The sequence below is a fragment of the Pteropus medius genome, unplaced genomic scaffold, assembly GCF_902729225.1.
Source record: "Pteropus medius unplaced genomic scaffold, Ma_sr-lr_union100, whole genome shotgun sequence".
Taxonomy (NCBI): Eukaryota; Metazoa; Chordata; class Mammalia; order Chiroptera; family Pteropodidae; genus Pteropus; species Pteropus medius.
The window spans coordinates 4914289-4929908 of record NW_024350924.1 but is presented as its reverse complement, the minus strand read 5'-3'; the positions used below and the strand labels follow the sequence as shown (position 1 = coordinate 4929908).

Below are 15620 nucleotides of genomic sequence, written 5' to 3'. Positions count from 1 at the left end.
CTAGGGTACTTTGCTATATTACAGAGGCTTTAAAGCTAAAAACTACATTTCCCAGGTTCCCTTGCAACTATATTTCTGGATTTGATTTAAGTTCCACTAGCTGTATGCATTCGTGCGACATTTATAAGGCAGAATTGGAACTGATGTCTCAGTGTCTAGTCACTGGCTTTGAGAAATTGAGAAGCAAGACCAGGTGGGATCCATTTTGACTGTACTGTCATAGGAGGCAAACGGGTTCTGGAGCTAACAGCAGCCGTTAACAGCCTTTGATTGTGGTGACTTCCTGATTTTGATCATTATCTGGTTTTGACAGCTTCTTATCTTGCTGGCTTCCTAATTGTGGCAATAGTGATACGATTTTGGAGTCAGAAGCTTTCTGATTGTTGAAAGAAGAGCAGCTTTCCAGTGGCCTCAGTAGTACTTTGGAAAGCTTTGTGGGGCCAAGGGAACAAATGTTGGGAGTCTAGGGCCCATGAAGAGTGAGAGCTCTGATATTGTCCTATTCTTCTGGGTTGGGACCCTAAAGGGCTGTGCCATAGGACTGGGAGTGAATTGGCGGCAAACCTGTCCTCAAATGAACAGCGACCTAATTTCAAGTAATCTGTGTGGGCAAAACAACTCTTAAAGAGAGTCTGAGTTTACACGGCCCTAAGTAAATGAAAATCATCTCTCGAGATTATTTTAGGCCTCAAATTGTTAGTACAGAGAGACAAAAGGATGGAAAATACAGAAGAGAGTAAGAGAGCAGATACCATGGGAAGGTCCTACCCACATCCAATTGGAGTCTCAGAAGAGTGAAAAGAGGGAATGGGAAAAAGCAATAGTTGAAAATGTAGTGGCTAAAGTTTTCAAAATTGATGAGAATTATTTGTTCAGTGTGATTGTGATTGTTAGTATTTTCTGAATAGTTGTTTTTTAAAGATTTTTCTCTAGTTGGGTTTCCTTATACTGTAGGTTCATATTATCCATCAACTCTGGAATATCCTTGGCCATTAACCCTTGAAAATGACCTCTTTCTCATTCTCTCTATTCTCTTTTTTCCCAGAGTCTCATTAGATCTCCTCCTAAACTCCATGCTTCTATACCTTTCTTAGAGCTTCGGAATAAAGCTGTCCCCTGAATTCCGAGTATTGTCTTCAGACCTGTCCTCCAGCTTCACTGCCTCTCTGCAGCTATGTTCAGTCTGCTGGTTAACCAATTTTTAATTTCATTGGGTATCCTTTTCATTTATAGAAGTTCCGTTTCAGATCAACTAGTCTTTTCATAATATTTTGTGTTTGGGTTTTTTAATGAATTTTTTTTAGTGTTTTTAACGCCTTATTGCATGCTTTTAAACATTTTAAGTATCCATATCTAATATCTGTACTTCTTGAGTGTCTAAACCGGCTCTGTTGGATCGGCTTTACTTCACTTATGGCTAATTGATTCTTGATGCGTTTTGAAATTTCAGATCGTAGGTAGTAGGGCATTGTCTGTGGGAAATCCCTGCTAGCAAAATCAAACAAGTATATCTCTGAAAGCACAACAGAGGTTTCTCACAGACATTGCCCTCCCAGCCATAAGTTCACAGTCCTTCGCTCTGAATTCTCAGGCCTTCTTCTGTCCTCTCTCTATCCTCTTTGTTCTCCTTTCTTTCACCCGCCCAGAGAGCCAAGACAGGAATTTGCCTGCCATCTCCTTTTCCTTCTGTATTGTCTCCCTGTGCAACCAAACAGATTTTATCCCCCTTGTCACTGTCTTTGAACTACTTTTGTTTTTGATCAGCTTTAGTGAGGTAACACTCATATACGATAAAATTTGCTGATTTCGAACGCACGATTTGATGAGTAACAACTGCCAAAGTCATGTAGAGCATTTACATCACCCAGAAAAGTTCTCTAATACTCCTTTGCAGTTAGCCATCTCTCTCCACCCTTGATGTTTTCTGTTACTAGAATTTTGCCTTTTCTAGAATGTAATAGAATTTAACCTTATAGAATATAATCTTATGTCTAGCTTTTTTCACTTAACGTAACACTTTTGCAGTCCGTCTGTGTTCTTCCATGCATCAGTAGTTTGTTCCTTTTATTGCTGAGTAGTATTCCATTATATGGTTATATCACGATTTGTTTATCCATTCACTTGATGGATATTTAGGCTGTTTTTAGCTTTGGGCTGATAATGAATAAAGCTACTAGAGGGTTCTCATTTAAGTCTTTGAAAATATGTGTTTTCATGTGTCAGATAATACGTAGAAGTGTAATGGCTGGGTCATATGTTAAACATATGTTTAACTTTATAAGGAACTGTCAGACCTGGCTGTACCATTTTGCTTTAGCACCAGCAATGTGAGAGTTCCATTGCTTTATGTCCTCACCAACTGTTAGTATTATCAGTCATAGTCATTCTAGGATCTATGTATTAGTATCTCATGATGATTCCATTTGCATTTCACAAATGACTAACAGTTTTAAGCATTTTTTATGCGCTTTGTCATCGTGAATCTTTGGTTAAGTATCTGTTCAGATATTTTGCCCATTTTTCGATTGTGTTGTTTGTCTTTTTGCTTTTGAGCCATAAAAGTTATTTTTATGTTCTGGACATGTCTTTTGTTGTATACATGTTTCATATATATTTTCTCCTACTCTGTAGCTTTAAGTCTAATTTCTAAACTTTTTTTTATGAAAATGCTATTATGTACCTTCAGAAATCTTTGCCTAATTTAAATATTGAATCTTTCAACCATGAAAATGGGTTATCTGTTTAGTTTTTTCTTGGTAATATTTTGTAGTTTTCAGTGTACATGTTATATATCATTTGTCAAATTTACCCCTATTCAGTTTTGTGATACTACTGTAAATGGTATTTTTTTTAAATTTCAAATTCTGATTATTCATTGTTGGTTCATAGAGAGACAGGTGATTTCAGTTTATTGATCTTCTATGCTGAGAGTTCATTTTGAGTTCTGTACCTTTTTTGTATATTCCTTAGCATTGCCTACATAGATATATCATCTGTAAATAAAGACAGCTTTACTTCTTCATTTTTATTTTTTTATTTTTTTAAATGCCAGTTTATTTTTTTCATACTGTATATACATAATTTTTTTTTAACATTTTATTTTTTCATTTTCCCTCTACCCCCTCCCTTCTGGTATCCACTAGTCCATTGTCCATGTCTACGAGTCTCTGTTTGTCCTGTTCATTTGTTGCTTTTAGTTTTATATCCTACAGACGTGATACTGTGTGAATTTCAACCTTTTCTGTCTGGGTTATTTTGCTTAGCATGATTATCTCGAGGTCCATCTACGTTGTCGCAAATGGCAGTATTTCATCTCTTCTTATGGCTGAGTAATATTCCATTGCATATATGTACCACAGCTTCTTTAATCATACTTCTTCCTTTCTAGTCTTTATACCTTGTATTTCTTTTTCTTGCCAACTTGCACTGGCTGGAACCCCTAGCACAGCGCCAGGCATAAATGATTAAAACCTCATCCTTGGTTTTAGGAAAACTCCCCACAGGTTGTTTTCTTCCTACTCCTATAACATCCACTGTCCTCAGTCATATCTGAAGTGTTCAGATGGAAGGATCTGTGTGTTAGATTAACAAATGTTTTATGTAGCCAAGAGTGAGCTGTACTTACTGCTGTAAGTCTGAGTGGAGATTATTTGAAAAGAGCACGCTAATTTACTGTTGCAGGATGAGTTATAATATAGGGTGGAAACTGGCTTTAAATCAATGAAAGGAGACTTTAATGAGAAAACAGGTAGATCTACCACCAAACATTCACTCCCATCTTTTCCTTATTCATAATTTAACAGGAAGTTCCATTTTCTAAATATGCTATTCATTAGAACTAGCTGGCTTCATGAAAAGAGGTAATCTTTGATTTGAAACTACCATTTTTTGACATAATCTTCTAGTCCATTAAATGAAATGTTTGTGTTCAGAATGACCTTGTATTTTGCGAATTGCTACATATCTAGTGAGTCAAGTACCCACTTCCTAATACTTTTAAGTCAGCATAAAAATAAGAGGAAGTAAAAAGAAACTAAGTATTGACTTAGAGTACATTTTGGGAAAAGGGAAAAATGTATAAAGTCTATACTAAACTATGGAACTTTCGTAGGGTATGTGTTATGTGAATTTTGCAAGCCAAGGCATTTAGTTATTTACAGTAATTTAAGGAACTATATTAACTCTAAAACAAGTGGGCTTATTCAAAATACAAAGTCTACAATTATTGAAAAAGATTTATTTTAGCTATGGTTTCTTAAATAAAATGGTGAGGAGCTATTTCCCTTTAAGCTGCTAAAAACTATGGGCAATACCATGGGACTAAGACTTTTTTGTGATAATGTCCTTAGAAGATAATATCTATAGGACAAGTAACATGGGAAAACAATTCAGTTACTTGAGAGCTAGGTGTGAAGGGTGGAAGTGCTTTGTTGTGGGGAGTGCTGGGTGGGAGTGCCTTTTTGCTGATATACTATTTTAATTTTATATCCTTCAGATATCTGGATTTGAACTGCACTTTGGAATTCATCTACACTTAAAATGCCACCAGCAGTTGGAGGTCCAGTTGGATACACACCCCCAGACGGAGGCTGGGGGTGGGCAGTGGTAGTTGGAGCTTTCATTTCCATCGGCTTCTCTTATGCATTTCCCAAGTCTATTACTGTGTTCTTCAAAGAAATTGAAGGTATATTCCATGCCACCACCAGCGAAGTGTCATGGATATCCTCCATTATGCTGGCTGTCATGTATGGTGGAGGTAAGTACCACTAAGGCCTGATGTTTTAATGTTCATTATTAAGCAGCCAAAGGCTCTGTGTTAGGTTAATTTTTTTTTTTATATGTACGGTGTTTTAAAATGTTATTTCTTTAAGTTTTATGTTCAGAGTCACATTTTTTATTCTCATTAACAATAATATCTTTTGCTGTTTGTTCTACTATAGTATTCTGAAATAGAAATGAAAAATTGTGAAGAACCCTGATCTGCTTCCCCTCAGTATCATTGAGCTTAAAAAAGCTCTCAGAAAAATGACATATGCACAACTGATTTTTCTTAGTGATCTCTGCTAGACTCCTGAGATGTAAACATAAAGATTTTTAAAAATTGATGTTAGAAGGATGAAAGTAAATCAGGCTAACTGGAGAGCATAGCTCAAAGTCTCAGATAAACACTTTTCGTGGTGTTAGAATTAAAGAACTTAACAAAACCGCCCCCTTGTTCCTTGTGATATTAGTCCTAAAAGCATTTTAGCTGCACCTTAAACTTAAGTTTTATCCTTTTTCCCCCTTCTGTCTTCTTTGGCATGTTGTGAAGGAAACCTGGAGAGTAAGTTAAAGGACTACTTAGTAACGTCATTTAAAATACTGTTCGTTTCACCTTGGAACATCAAATCACAATTTAACATGTAAAAGTCAAAACATACCGTAGTACTTAAAATACGTAATTGTTTAGTTAGCAGAGATTCTAAAGCCAAGTGTATTTATTTACTGGTATTGACAGTGTCTCATGTTAACGTATTTAAGCAAGTTTTTGCTCCTACAAACCTTTTTTGGTGACAATTCAGCGCCTCAGATTGTTTTCACATGCAGCTCTTTAATAGCCACTGTTTTTCAACAGTAAAACCTTAGCCTTAGGACTATAACAACCAATGGCAGTGTCAGTCAGTACTAATAAAACCTTATGCGCATATTCCAAGGAGGCTAGATGTCCTGATAGAGAACACTGATCTTGATCCTTGCCTTTGGGAAGTTTATAATCCTGTTGAGAGGATAACTTAAACTCCTGAAAAAAGAATACTTAGTTGAAGTCATAACTAGGTGCATAATTTCACTGCACAGAGAAAACAGGTAATCTGGTTGCCTTAGAGGGATAAGTTGGGTGACTGGAACAGGAGTGGGGAGACATTTTTTTCCTACTATATGTATTTCTGTGCCTTTTAACATGAGTGTAAGCCTGCTCTGTCTATTAAGTAGTTTTTTTAAAAGAACATAAGTGTAAATTGTAGTTCTTTAAAAAATAAGTTCAGAGAAATCAAAAGGGATTTTGGACATTATCTAGTTTCTGAGCCATTAATTTTGGAGGCTTTGAACTCCATCTGCCAGGATTTCTAATCAGGTTTTGACTATGATGGCTTGAAGAAATTATAATGGTGTCTTTAAGCTGACCACAAACCAGAGGTTCACATGTTGCAATTCCAAGCTGCCAAAGAGCTTGAGAGCCACTTATATTTTTTATCAAAAGTAAGTGATGTCAGTTGTGCTAATTGCACATGACACTTTCTTTTGGGAAAACAGTACCTTCTTTGTCCTCACCCAGAGATAACTAGCACATTTCTCTGAATTTGTGTTGTAATAGGCCTATAAACTGTACCCCTCTCTATTTTTAATGATAGCTAATTGGGGCCATCTTTCCTGAAATAACTCTGAAAGACAAATTGCCTATCATGATGAGCCTTGTGGCAGAATTTTTATTAAATGGGTTATTTTGTTTTGATTGGCTCTTAAGTGGTATGTTCCCTAAGACTTACCACTTTTGCAACTGCCATAATCCTTTAACTTGTGCATTTGGGCCACACCCACAACACTAATATGTTTTGAGCTGTGAGTGGTTTAGTTGTCCTTTACATGTTTTCAGTTCCACAGTGATGTCATCTTAACATTCCTATTTAAAAATACTGCAGACTTTACAGCCTTAACTTCTATTTTACAGAGTCAACAATATGGCAATATTTTGATCTTTGTAATTCTGACTATACACAATCTCTTTCATGAGTAATTTATATGAAAATATTTCATGAATATTCTTTCAGTATTTAAATCTTTCATGTTACACAAGCTATAAATTCCTATTATTTCCAAACCCATCTGTGGCCTAATTATTTACAGGAAGTGACTTAGAAGGTCAGTAAAAACTTTACACATACCCTTGGTTGAGTGTGACGTTTTTCCTGGCAGCCAATTTTTGACCCAGTCCCGTTAGAGGGAGACTTAATCCTCTGAAACACTAGGGTATCAAAAGCTTGAGTTCCTTCTTGCATGTTTATTACATGTATGTATACATACATACCATAATTTGAATTTGGGTTCCCTGGAGCCAGAGTTTGTTTTTGAATCTTAAAACACCATACTGCAACTCTGAATACTAGTAATAGAATATAAGTAACAGTGGAATTTTCCATATTGTATATGGAAATAGAATGTCAACATATGATCAGTGGTATATCATGAATATTATGTACATTGTTTTTAAAAATAGACAACCTATGACTATGAATAATTACCAAAAGCAATATTCTTACCCTTGCTTTTTTTTTTTTTTTTGTATCTGTTTATTTTGGAGGACTTCTCATTTAGTGTCATTAGTGCCTTGTAGCTGTGAGAGGGGAGGTTCTTTGCCTCTATACCACTAAATTTTTGCTTATTTCTTAGGTCCTATCAGCAGTGTCCTGGTGAATAAATACGGCAGTCGTCCCGTCATGATTGTTGGTGGCTGCTTGTCAGGCTGTGGCTTGATTGCAGCTTCTTTCTGTAACAGTGTAAAAGAACTTTACTTGTGTATTGGAGTCATTGGAGGTGAGTTGCTGTTGATTCATCTTCAAGTGTTAATTTATCGCTGGCTATTTGGTATTCACCTGCATCCGTCTTTCAGATCTCTTGAGGGAAATTCCTTCCTTATAGAAATTACTTATCATTTTGAATAACTGTAAATAATTAAGACTACTAGAAACAAACTTTTTAAAAGACATTTCTGTGATATAGTAGATGTTGTTTGTTGAATGAATGAATGAATTGAAAGGGATGATTGCATGTCTTGTCCTAAGAACAGCCAGTGGTGGAGGATAAAATGTGTCTGGCAACTTGTTGCAAGGGTAGTCACTGGTTGTCATTCTCATTACTTCTTTCACAGGGAATAGGCTTCTATTGGAGCAGGAGAGAGTGTAAAAGTAAAGCAGGAATTATGTGGTAGAATGTACACGCACATTTCTGAGAGATAGAGGATCCTCTTGATAACCCCTCTCTTTCCCCTTTTTAAATAGCCACATTAAGATAATGAACTGCTAGTGAGTATAATAAATAAAGGTTACTCGTAACTTCTCAATCCAGAGAATGTGAGTACTAACATTTGATATACAGTCTTCCAAACTTTTTTCTTCTGGTTTTAATTTACATCTCTTTGATTATTAGGAAAGTAAATGTTTTTATGTTTGTGGCACTGTTGTGTGTGTTTTTTTTTTTTTTTTACAAAATGCTTATTAACCACTTTTGTGTATTAAGAATAATGTCTAACTTTACACATTAAATTATTCCTTTACATGAGTTATTTTTCCAAATTTTAAAAAATATTTGTGATAAAATACACCTAAAATTTTACCTTCTTAAACATTTTTAAGTGTTCAGTTCAGTGTATTATGTATATCCACATTGTTGTACAAACACCATCTGTCTCCACAACTCTCTTCCTCTTGCAAAACTGAAACAATACCCATGAAATAATTCCCCATCCTCCCATCCCCCTTGAGTCCTTGGCTAATACCATTCTACCTTCTGTCTGTATGACTTTGACAACTCTAAGTAACTCAGGTGGAATCATACAATTTTTGTCTCTTTGTGATTGGCCAGTTCACTTAGCATAATGTTCTCAAGGTTCATCCATGTTGTAGCATGTGTCAGAATGTCCTTACTGTTTAAAGCTGCCTAATATTCCATCGTGTGTGTATACACCACATTTTATTTATCTGTCCATCTACTGACCGACACTTGAGTTGCTTCCATCTTTTAGGTCTTGTGCTTAATGCTGCCATGAACGTGGGTGTACAAATAGCTGTTCTCAACAATTATTTGGCTGTTGAATTTTGAGAAAAAAAAATTTAATTTAGACCTTTCCACTTTTTTCCCCCCTCAATGTCTACGGTTTTTAATTATTCAAAAATCTCAATTTGTGTCTGTTATTATTAGAAAGTTGTTCTTCATGCCAAGATTATGAAAATATTTGCCTTCTTTTTTAAATATGCCTTTTATAAACCAAAAAATAAATAAAAATATGCCTTTTTATATTTAAAACTTCTGGAAGGATGAAAACATTTGATGGATGAAAATGAGAAGAAATATAACTGTTCTCACATGATTAGTCAGTTTATTCATTTAGTCTTTTATTCACTCTACATATATTTACTGAGCAAGAAGCATATTAATTCAGACACGGTTCTAGGTGCTGTGGGGATAGAGCAACACGTTGGGCGAGTCTTGCTCTTTAAAGGGAGGAGGCAGACGGTACTGCCACAAAAACGTAAATAAGAAAAATATCAGGCAGTGAGAAATGCTATACAGAGCCTCAAGTCAAAGTATTCTGACAGAGAAAGACTGGGTGGTTAATGGAGGTGAGGGCTCGCCGAAGAGACAACCTTAACAGAGATCTGAGTAACAACAGGGAACTAACTTTGTGACAGGCCGGGGGACACAGGCCCTCAGTCAGCAGCCTGCATATTAGCACCGGTGAGAATGGTCTGGTATGAGATCTGAGTATGAGATAAGGGCCAGGGTGAAGCTTATGGATAGAAAGCCATTAGCAGGTTTGAAATAGGGGAGTAATCTGCTCTGGTTTGTGGTTTGGGCCTCTGTGAATAGCTTCAACATAAAGGGCAAGGAGCAGGAGGCGGCCAGGGAGAGCATCTAGAAGTTCTGTGTTTACTTAAACCAGCAGTATTTACTGACCAATTCTTTCTGGAGTGATTTAAAATGTCACTTTTATCTTATTTCAGGTCTGTCCCTGAACTTCTGTTTTCATGGATCTGTGTGTACCTACCTATTCCTGAGTCAGAGCCACACTGTTCTAACGATAGCAGCTTTTATAAGTCCATTTAAATATTTGTCTGTTCCCACTCCTCCTCCCACACCACCAGAAATTTCCTGATTCTCTAAGTATGTTTTAGAGTCATTTTACTTCATCTCCATCTTCCTTGGAATTAACAGTAGATTGGTGCATTCATTTGGGGAGTACTGACATCTCAAAAATGTTGTTTTTGTCAAAAAACATGTATATGTCATTTTTAATTCTCCAACCCTTCAGGAAAAGTTACACACTTGTAGCCATTATAAATCGCACACTTTCTAGTTTTTGGTGCTCTTTTCTATTTGATAATTGTCTGATCTTTTACTTAATGATCTTTTACGATTACAGTGATCCATAGAAACTGATTTTGCTAGATTTGACAAATAGGCAGTTATTCACCTTTAAATAGTATAAGCAATAAAAAATATAATTAATATTTATTGAGTGTTTACTACATGCCAGACACTATTCTAAGAGCAATTTCTTTGTCTGGTTAAATAATATCTTTCTGACATTTATTACAGTATGTGATTCTTTTTTCTCCTCCTCCCCAGGTCTTGGGCTTGCCTTCAACTTGAATCCAGCTCTGACCATGATTGGCAAGTATTTCTACAAGAGGCGGCCATTGGCAAATGGTCTGGCCATGGCAGGCAGCCCTGTGTTCCTCTCTACCTTGGCCCCGCTCAATCAGGTTTTCTTCGATATGTTTGGCTGGAGAGGAAGCTTCCTAATTCTTGGGGGCTTCCTACTCAACTGCTGTGTGGCTGGATCCCTGATGCGACCAATAGGGCCCAAGCCAACCAGTGCAGAGAAATATAAGTCTAAAGAAACCCTTCAGGAAGCTGGAAAATCTAGTGCGAAAGACGTGGCACTAGGTGACGCAAATACAGATCTCATTGGAGGAAACCCCAAAGAGGAGAAACAATCGTTCTTCCAAAGAATTAATAAATTTCTGGACTTTTCTCTGTTCACTCACAGAGGCTTTTTGCTATACCTCTCTGGAAACGTGATCATGTTTTTTGGACTATTTACTCCTTTGGTCTTTCTTAGTAATTATGGCAAGAGTCAGCATTACTCTAGTGAGAGGGCTGCCTTCCTTCTTTCCATTCTGGCTTTTGTTGACATGGTCGCCAGACCCTCGATGGGACTCGTAGCCAACACAAAGTGGATAAGACCTCGAGTTCAATATTTTTTTGCTGCTTCTGTTATTGCAAATGGAGTGTGTCATCTGCTAGCACCTTTGTCCTCCAGCTATATTGAGTTCTGTATTTATGCGGGATTCTTTGGGTTTGCATTTGGGTGGCTCAGCTCAGTATTGTTTGAAACACTGATGGACCTCGTTGGACCCCTGAAGTTCTCTAGCGCTGTGGGATTGGTGACCATCGTGGAATGCTGTCCTGTCCTCCTGGGGCCACCAGTTTTAGGTATAGTATGTCTCCCTATCCATGGTTCTATTAACATAAAACAGGCACAGCAGATTGGGAAGGTGACAGGAAGCAGAAGTCAGTGAGCCTCCTGATGGCGAGAGCAAGCCTCTCATTTCTGTACCGTCGGTGCTGGCACAGTGCGGCACAGCACGATTGCGCAGGTACACAACTGAATGGAACCAAACCAAACCATCACGCTGAAAGGGGAGTAAAATATTTTTACAGATTGACATTGTTTATTAAAATGTTTCCCCTTTGTAAAATGTACATGCGTATTGTAGAAAAACATGTACAATACAACTCCACCTCTTAAAAGCACTGGTGGTGTGATTACATCTTAACGATAGAGTTTATTTCAGTAGTAATAATTAAAGTCGTAGTAATAGTAATGATGATGATGATGATGATGATAGCTACCATGTAAGCTCACAGTGTATCAGGGACTGTCCTAACCATTTTTGGTATCCTCTTATATCTCATAAGTCAACGAGGTAGGGATAGGTAAGAGTTCCCACTTCACAAGTGAAGAAATAGAAGCTTCGAAAGGTGAAATAATCTGCCTTACATCACACAGCTAGTGAGTATATAATTTGCGAACTGTTTCCTATGGTTATTAAATATTTCATCTTTTAAGTTAATAACTCAATAGATAAAAGGTAGTGAAAAAATTATTTGACTCTCTTGGATGTGACTCATACTTTGAAAGTATGACTTAGGGGATGAGTGAACATAAAGAAGACCTGCAGCTGTCTTTTGATATTGCTGTCTTCCTCATCCCACACCCAGCGAGTTGCCAAGTCTTCTCAGTTTTCACTTTCTAAATCTCTTTCTAATCTACCCACTTTCTCCGTCACAACACCTCCTTATCCATAATTCCTATCTCCTATATGGGCTTTCCCAGTAGCCTCCTAACTGGTCTTCTGTATCCACTCTAGCCACTCTTCAGTTTGTTTTCTACTCTGCAGGCAAAATTATCCTTGCGAATGCAAAGCTGTTATTTCAGCCGATCAGAACTCCTCAGTTCCTTCCCATTGTTCACTGAGTGAAAATCAAATTCCGTAATGTGGCCTGCAGGGCCACTCATAGCCTGGCCCACCTTTCTCTCCAGCCTCATTATGTGTGTGTGTGTGCGCGTGTGCACCAATGTATATACATATTAGCTATTTCACTTACTGGCTTCTTGACCTTGGACGAGTTACTTAAGGTCTGCATACTTGAGCTTTCACATTACACGATGGGAGTGATGATAGAATCTGCCTGTTGTGAGGATTAAGCGCTCAGAATGGCACAGGTATTGCTGTTAGATGATGTTTTAGCATAGGACAAGTGTTCACAGGACCGCTCTTTGGAAAATGCTTATGTCAGAGAAAGAGCATGGGCCTGGGAGACTGGATCAGCTCTGTGGCCTTGGGCAAGGCTAAGCCTCTTTTGAGCAACAATTTTTTCCATTGTGTATTGAGAAAACTGATTTCCAGGTAATCTCTAGGTCTTTCCCAATTCAAATTGGCCGAGATTTAATCATTTTCAAGTTGCTAGAAATGACAGCATGCGAGGCCACAGAAATCAAGAGTGACATCATAAACAAAAGATCCGATCATTTTTAGCAGTTCCTTTTAAAACCAATTTGTCATTTGTGGGCTCTTTGAGGATTTAGGGGATATCTTTCTGAGTGGATCCTTAAGCTTTATTTGGAAAGAGATATACTTGTTACGTTTATCCACATAACTGTTTTTTGGGCATCCTTAGGTCGTCTCAATGACATATATGGAGACTACAAATACACATACTGGGCATGTGGCGGAATCCTCATTGTCGCAGGCATCTTTCTCTTCATTGGTATGGGCATCAATTATCGACTTGTGGCTAAAGAACAAGAAGCAGAGAGGCAGCAGAAAAAGGAAAGTAAAGAGGAGGAGACCAATGTAGATGTTGAGAAGCCAAAAGAAGTTACCAACACATCAGAATCTCCAGAGCAGAAAAGCACAGAAGGCAGCCCCAAAGAGGAGGAGAGTCCGGTTTGAGCCCACAGCTAATGGAGCAACTTGTGACCCAAGGTATCTGAAAACATTCTGCTGGCCTGTCATCTCTTAGTGGTGCTCAAATGCAAACAGTGGACATTTGTGTGGAAATTCTACCAAGTGTTCCTTATGGAATTTTTGTTTCACTCCTTACCTGTAGCCCAAATTAAAAACGCCATATCCTTTGGGGAGGGAGTGCTTGGCAAAGAATGAGAGAAGGAAGTCGGGAATTTTTGTTTGCTTTTTTGAATCTTAGCTTTTAACAGCGTCATGAAGATTATAATATGTGCCTTAAGTTTTAGTTTTTAGAATCTTTAGGGAGCCTTAACTTTTAAAACCAGTCTGCTGAATTCATCTATTTTGTGTTCCATTACAAGGAGAAATAACTGACGTGTTTGAAGCAAGTGTAAAATTTAAAATTAATCTTGTTTCACTGTTATTTGTGTTGTCAGACATTATCACTGAAAGATTTATGAGTAGAAGGTTGAAAGTTGGGGATTTTATAAAATCCTAAAATATTTTTCTGGTATCAATAGTTGCCTGGCATATGTGCCTGCTTGCTATATATTTAGGAAACTTAAGGCATAAAATATTGGAAACATCTTGGCTGTTCCAGACATACTGTACTCAACAACACCCCTCTAGTATCTTAAGATGCTTATTAGAAGCCAAGTTCTTGTGAGTTAATTTCATTAAATGATTTTTTTTTTTTTGCACCCCTTTTCAAAGACATATTTTGGGTGGTCATTGACCCTTTTGAGATCACTTATTTTTTTTCACTGTAAAAGTTAGTATTAAAATATACAAAACTGCATATTTGTGCCTCCTTAGGTAAAGACAATACATCCAATTAAGTGTAGACAGATATTTCAAACAGCAGCTGAATTCAGCTTAGGTTTTTCTAAAAACCTCAGTTAAACTGTGAGACTCAGAATCTTTTTTGTTGTTTTTCCTGGAATTTTTCCCCTTTGATTCATAGTGGTTTCATTTATATCTGTGTCTAGCTTAGAGCTGTGTGTGAGATAGTCATTCTTTGTGTGTTTAGGGGTTTTTTTTGTTTTTTTTTGTTTCTTTGTGTTTTGGGGGTTTTTTTGGTTTGCTAATTAGAGCCAGAGAGATCTGAGATCTGGCCCCCAGCAAACATAGTAGAAGATTGGGAAGGAAATTGCTCAATACTTTTAGTTCAATAAATAACTCCTTTTCTTTTTTCTGAGAAGATCTTAAAGATAATTATGTTTTGCTTAGAATTATTGGACACATTCTTACTCTAAAAATCTATAAATTTCATGACCCTTTCACTTACCTGGAAAGTAGAGAAATGGGTTTAGAATAAGATAGGAGGGAAGACGGACCAGAATGAAAACAAAATATTTTTTAACCTAATATCTTTTAAATTGTGGCAGAACAATGATAGACATTCAATGACTTATATATTACATTCAATGCATTTCAAAATATTGTAATTGACAGTGAAAGTATAGATAAGACGCTGTATAAGACGCTGGCTTTTCCAAATAAACTTTTTTTTTTTTTAATGTTTCTTCCTCCAAATGTTTGTTTTTTTTGTTTGTTTGGGTTTTTTTTTTTTTTTTTGAGGAAAATATGACTGTCTCCATTTTCACTATTAAGATTCAACTTGACCGTTGCTAATATTAAATCAAATCATTTAGCTTATGTGCTTTGGGCTTTGTGTATATGACTTATTTTGATTTTTCGCCTTTCCTCTACTTTAAGGAAAGCAAGAGGGAGAAATTTTGAAACAGGTTCTCTGAAAGCATCAAGAGCAGTTAACTCCCTTTGAAAACTCCCTTTCTGAGCCTAATGTCGTGGCAGATGGAGGAGGCATTTACAGGAGAAGCCTGCTGTGTCTGTTGGCAGGTTGGCAGGCTTGGCTCCAGTTTGGACTCTACCCTTTTCCCTGGACCCGAGTCCATAGCCTCTGTGTGCCTCTTTTCCTTTCTGTTAAAACAAGGATCACTGTTAGTAAGGGAATGTGGGGTGGGGGGCGGGGGGAGAACTAAGTACAGGAAATGTGGAGGGGTGGGGGAAGAACTAAATAAGGCAGGTGTATAGGATTATTTTCCCCAACCCCAAATGTTGAGCTACAGCGAAACATAATCTCTTGCCTTGGTCTTTGTTCATTAACTGCGTCTTGCTAGTAAAGTGAGGGGTTTTTGGTGCAAGTTAACCACCACTTATGAGAAGGAAGGGCTCTGAAGAGGCTGTATGCAGAAGCAAGGGTTAAAAACTGGTTTAAAGCTGAAACTAAACCTCTTATCACCCAGTCCGACCCTGACTTTTTCCCACTGAAGATACAGGCTTAAGAGATTTATTCAAGATCAATTTCAG

At 37.2% G+C, this 15620-nt stretch overlaps 1 protein-coding gene across 2 annotated transcripts in view; it reads left to right on the top strand.

Annotated features, from left to right (window-relative positions):
• Positions 1 to 14806, top strand: part of LOC120585046 (monocarboxylate transporter 1) — a 31737-nt gene extending 16931 nt beyond the window's left edge. For both annotated transcript variants that reach the window (XM_039841218.1, XM_039841217.1), the window contains exons 2-5: positions 4496 to 4756; positions 7426 to 7569; positions 10381 to 11250; positions 13000 to 14806. In XM_039841218.1, the coding sequence (XP_039697152.1) occupies positions 4540 to 4756; positions 7426 to 7569; positions 10381 to 11250; positions 13000 to 13274 (1506 nt within the window). In that variant the 5' untranslated portion in view covers positions 4496 to 4539 and the 3' untranslated portion in view covers positions 13275 to 14806. The remainder of the gene's footprint in view (positions 1 to 4495; positions 4757 to 7425; positions 7570 to 10380; positions 11251 to 12999) is intronic.
• Positions 14807 to 15620: the final 814 nt, after the last annotated feature.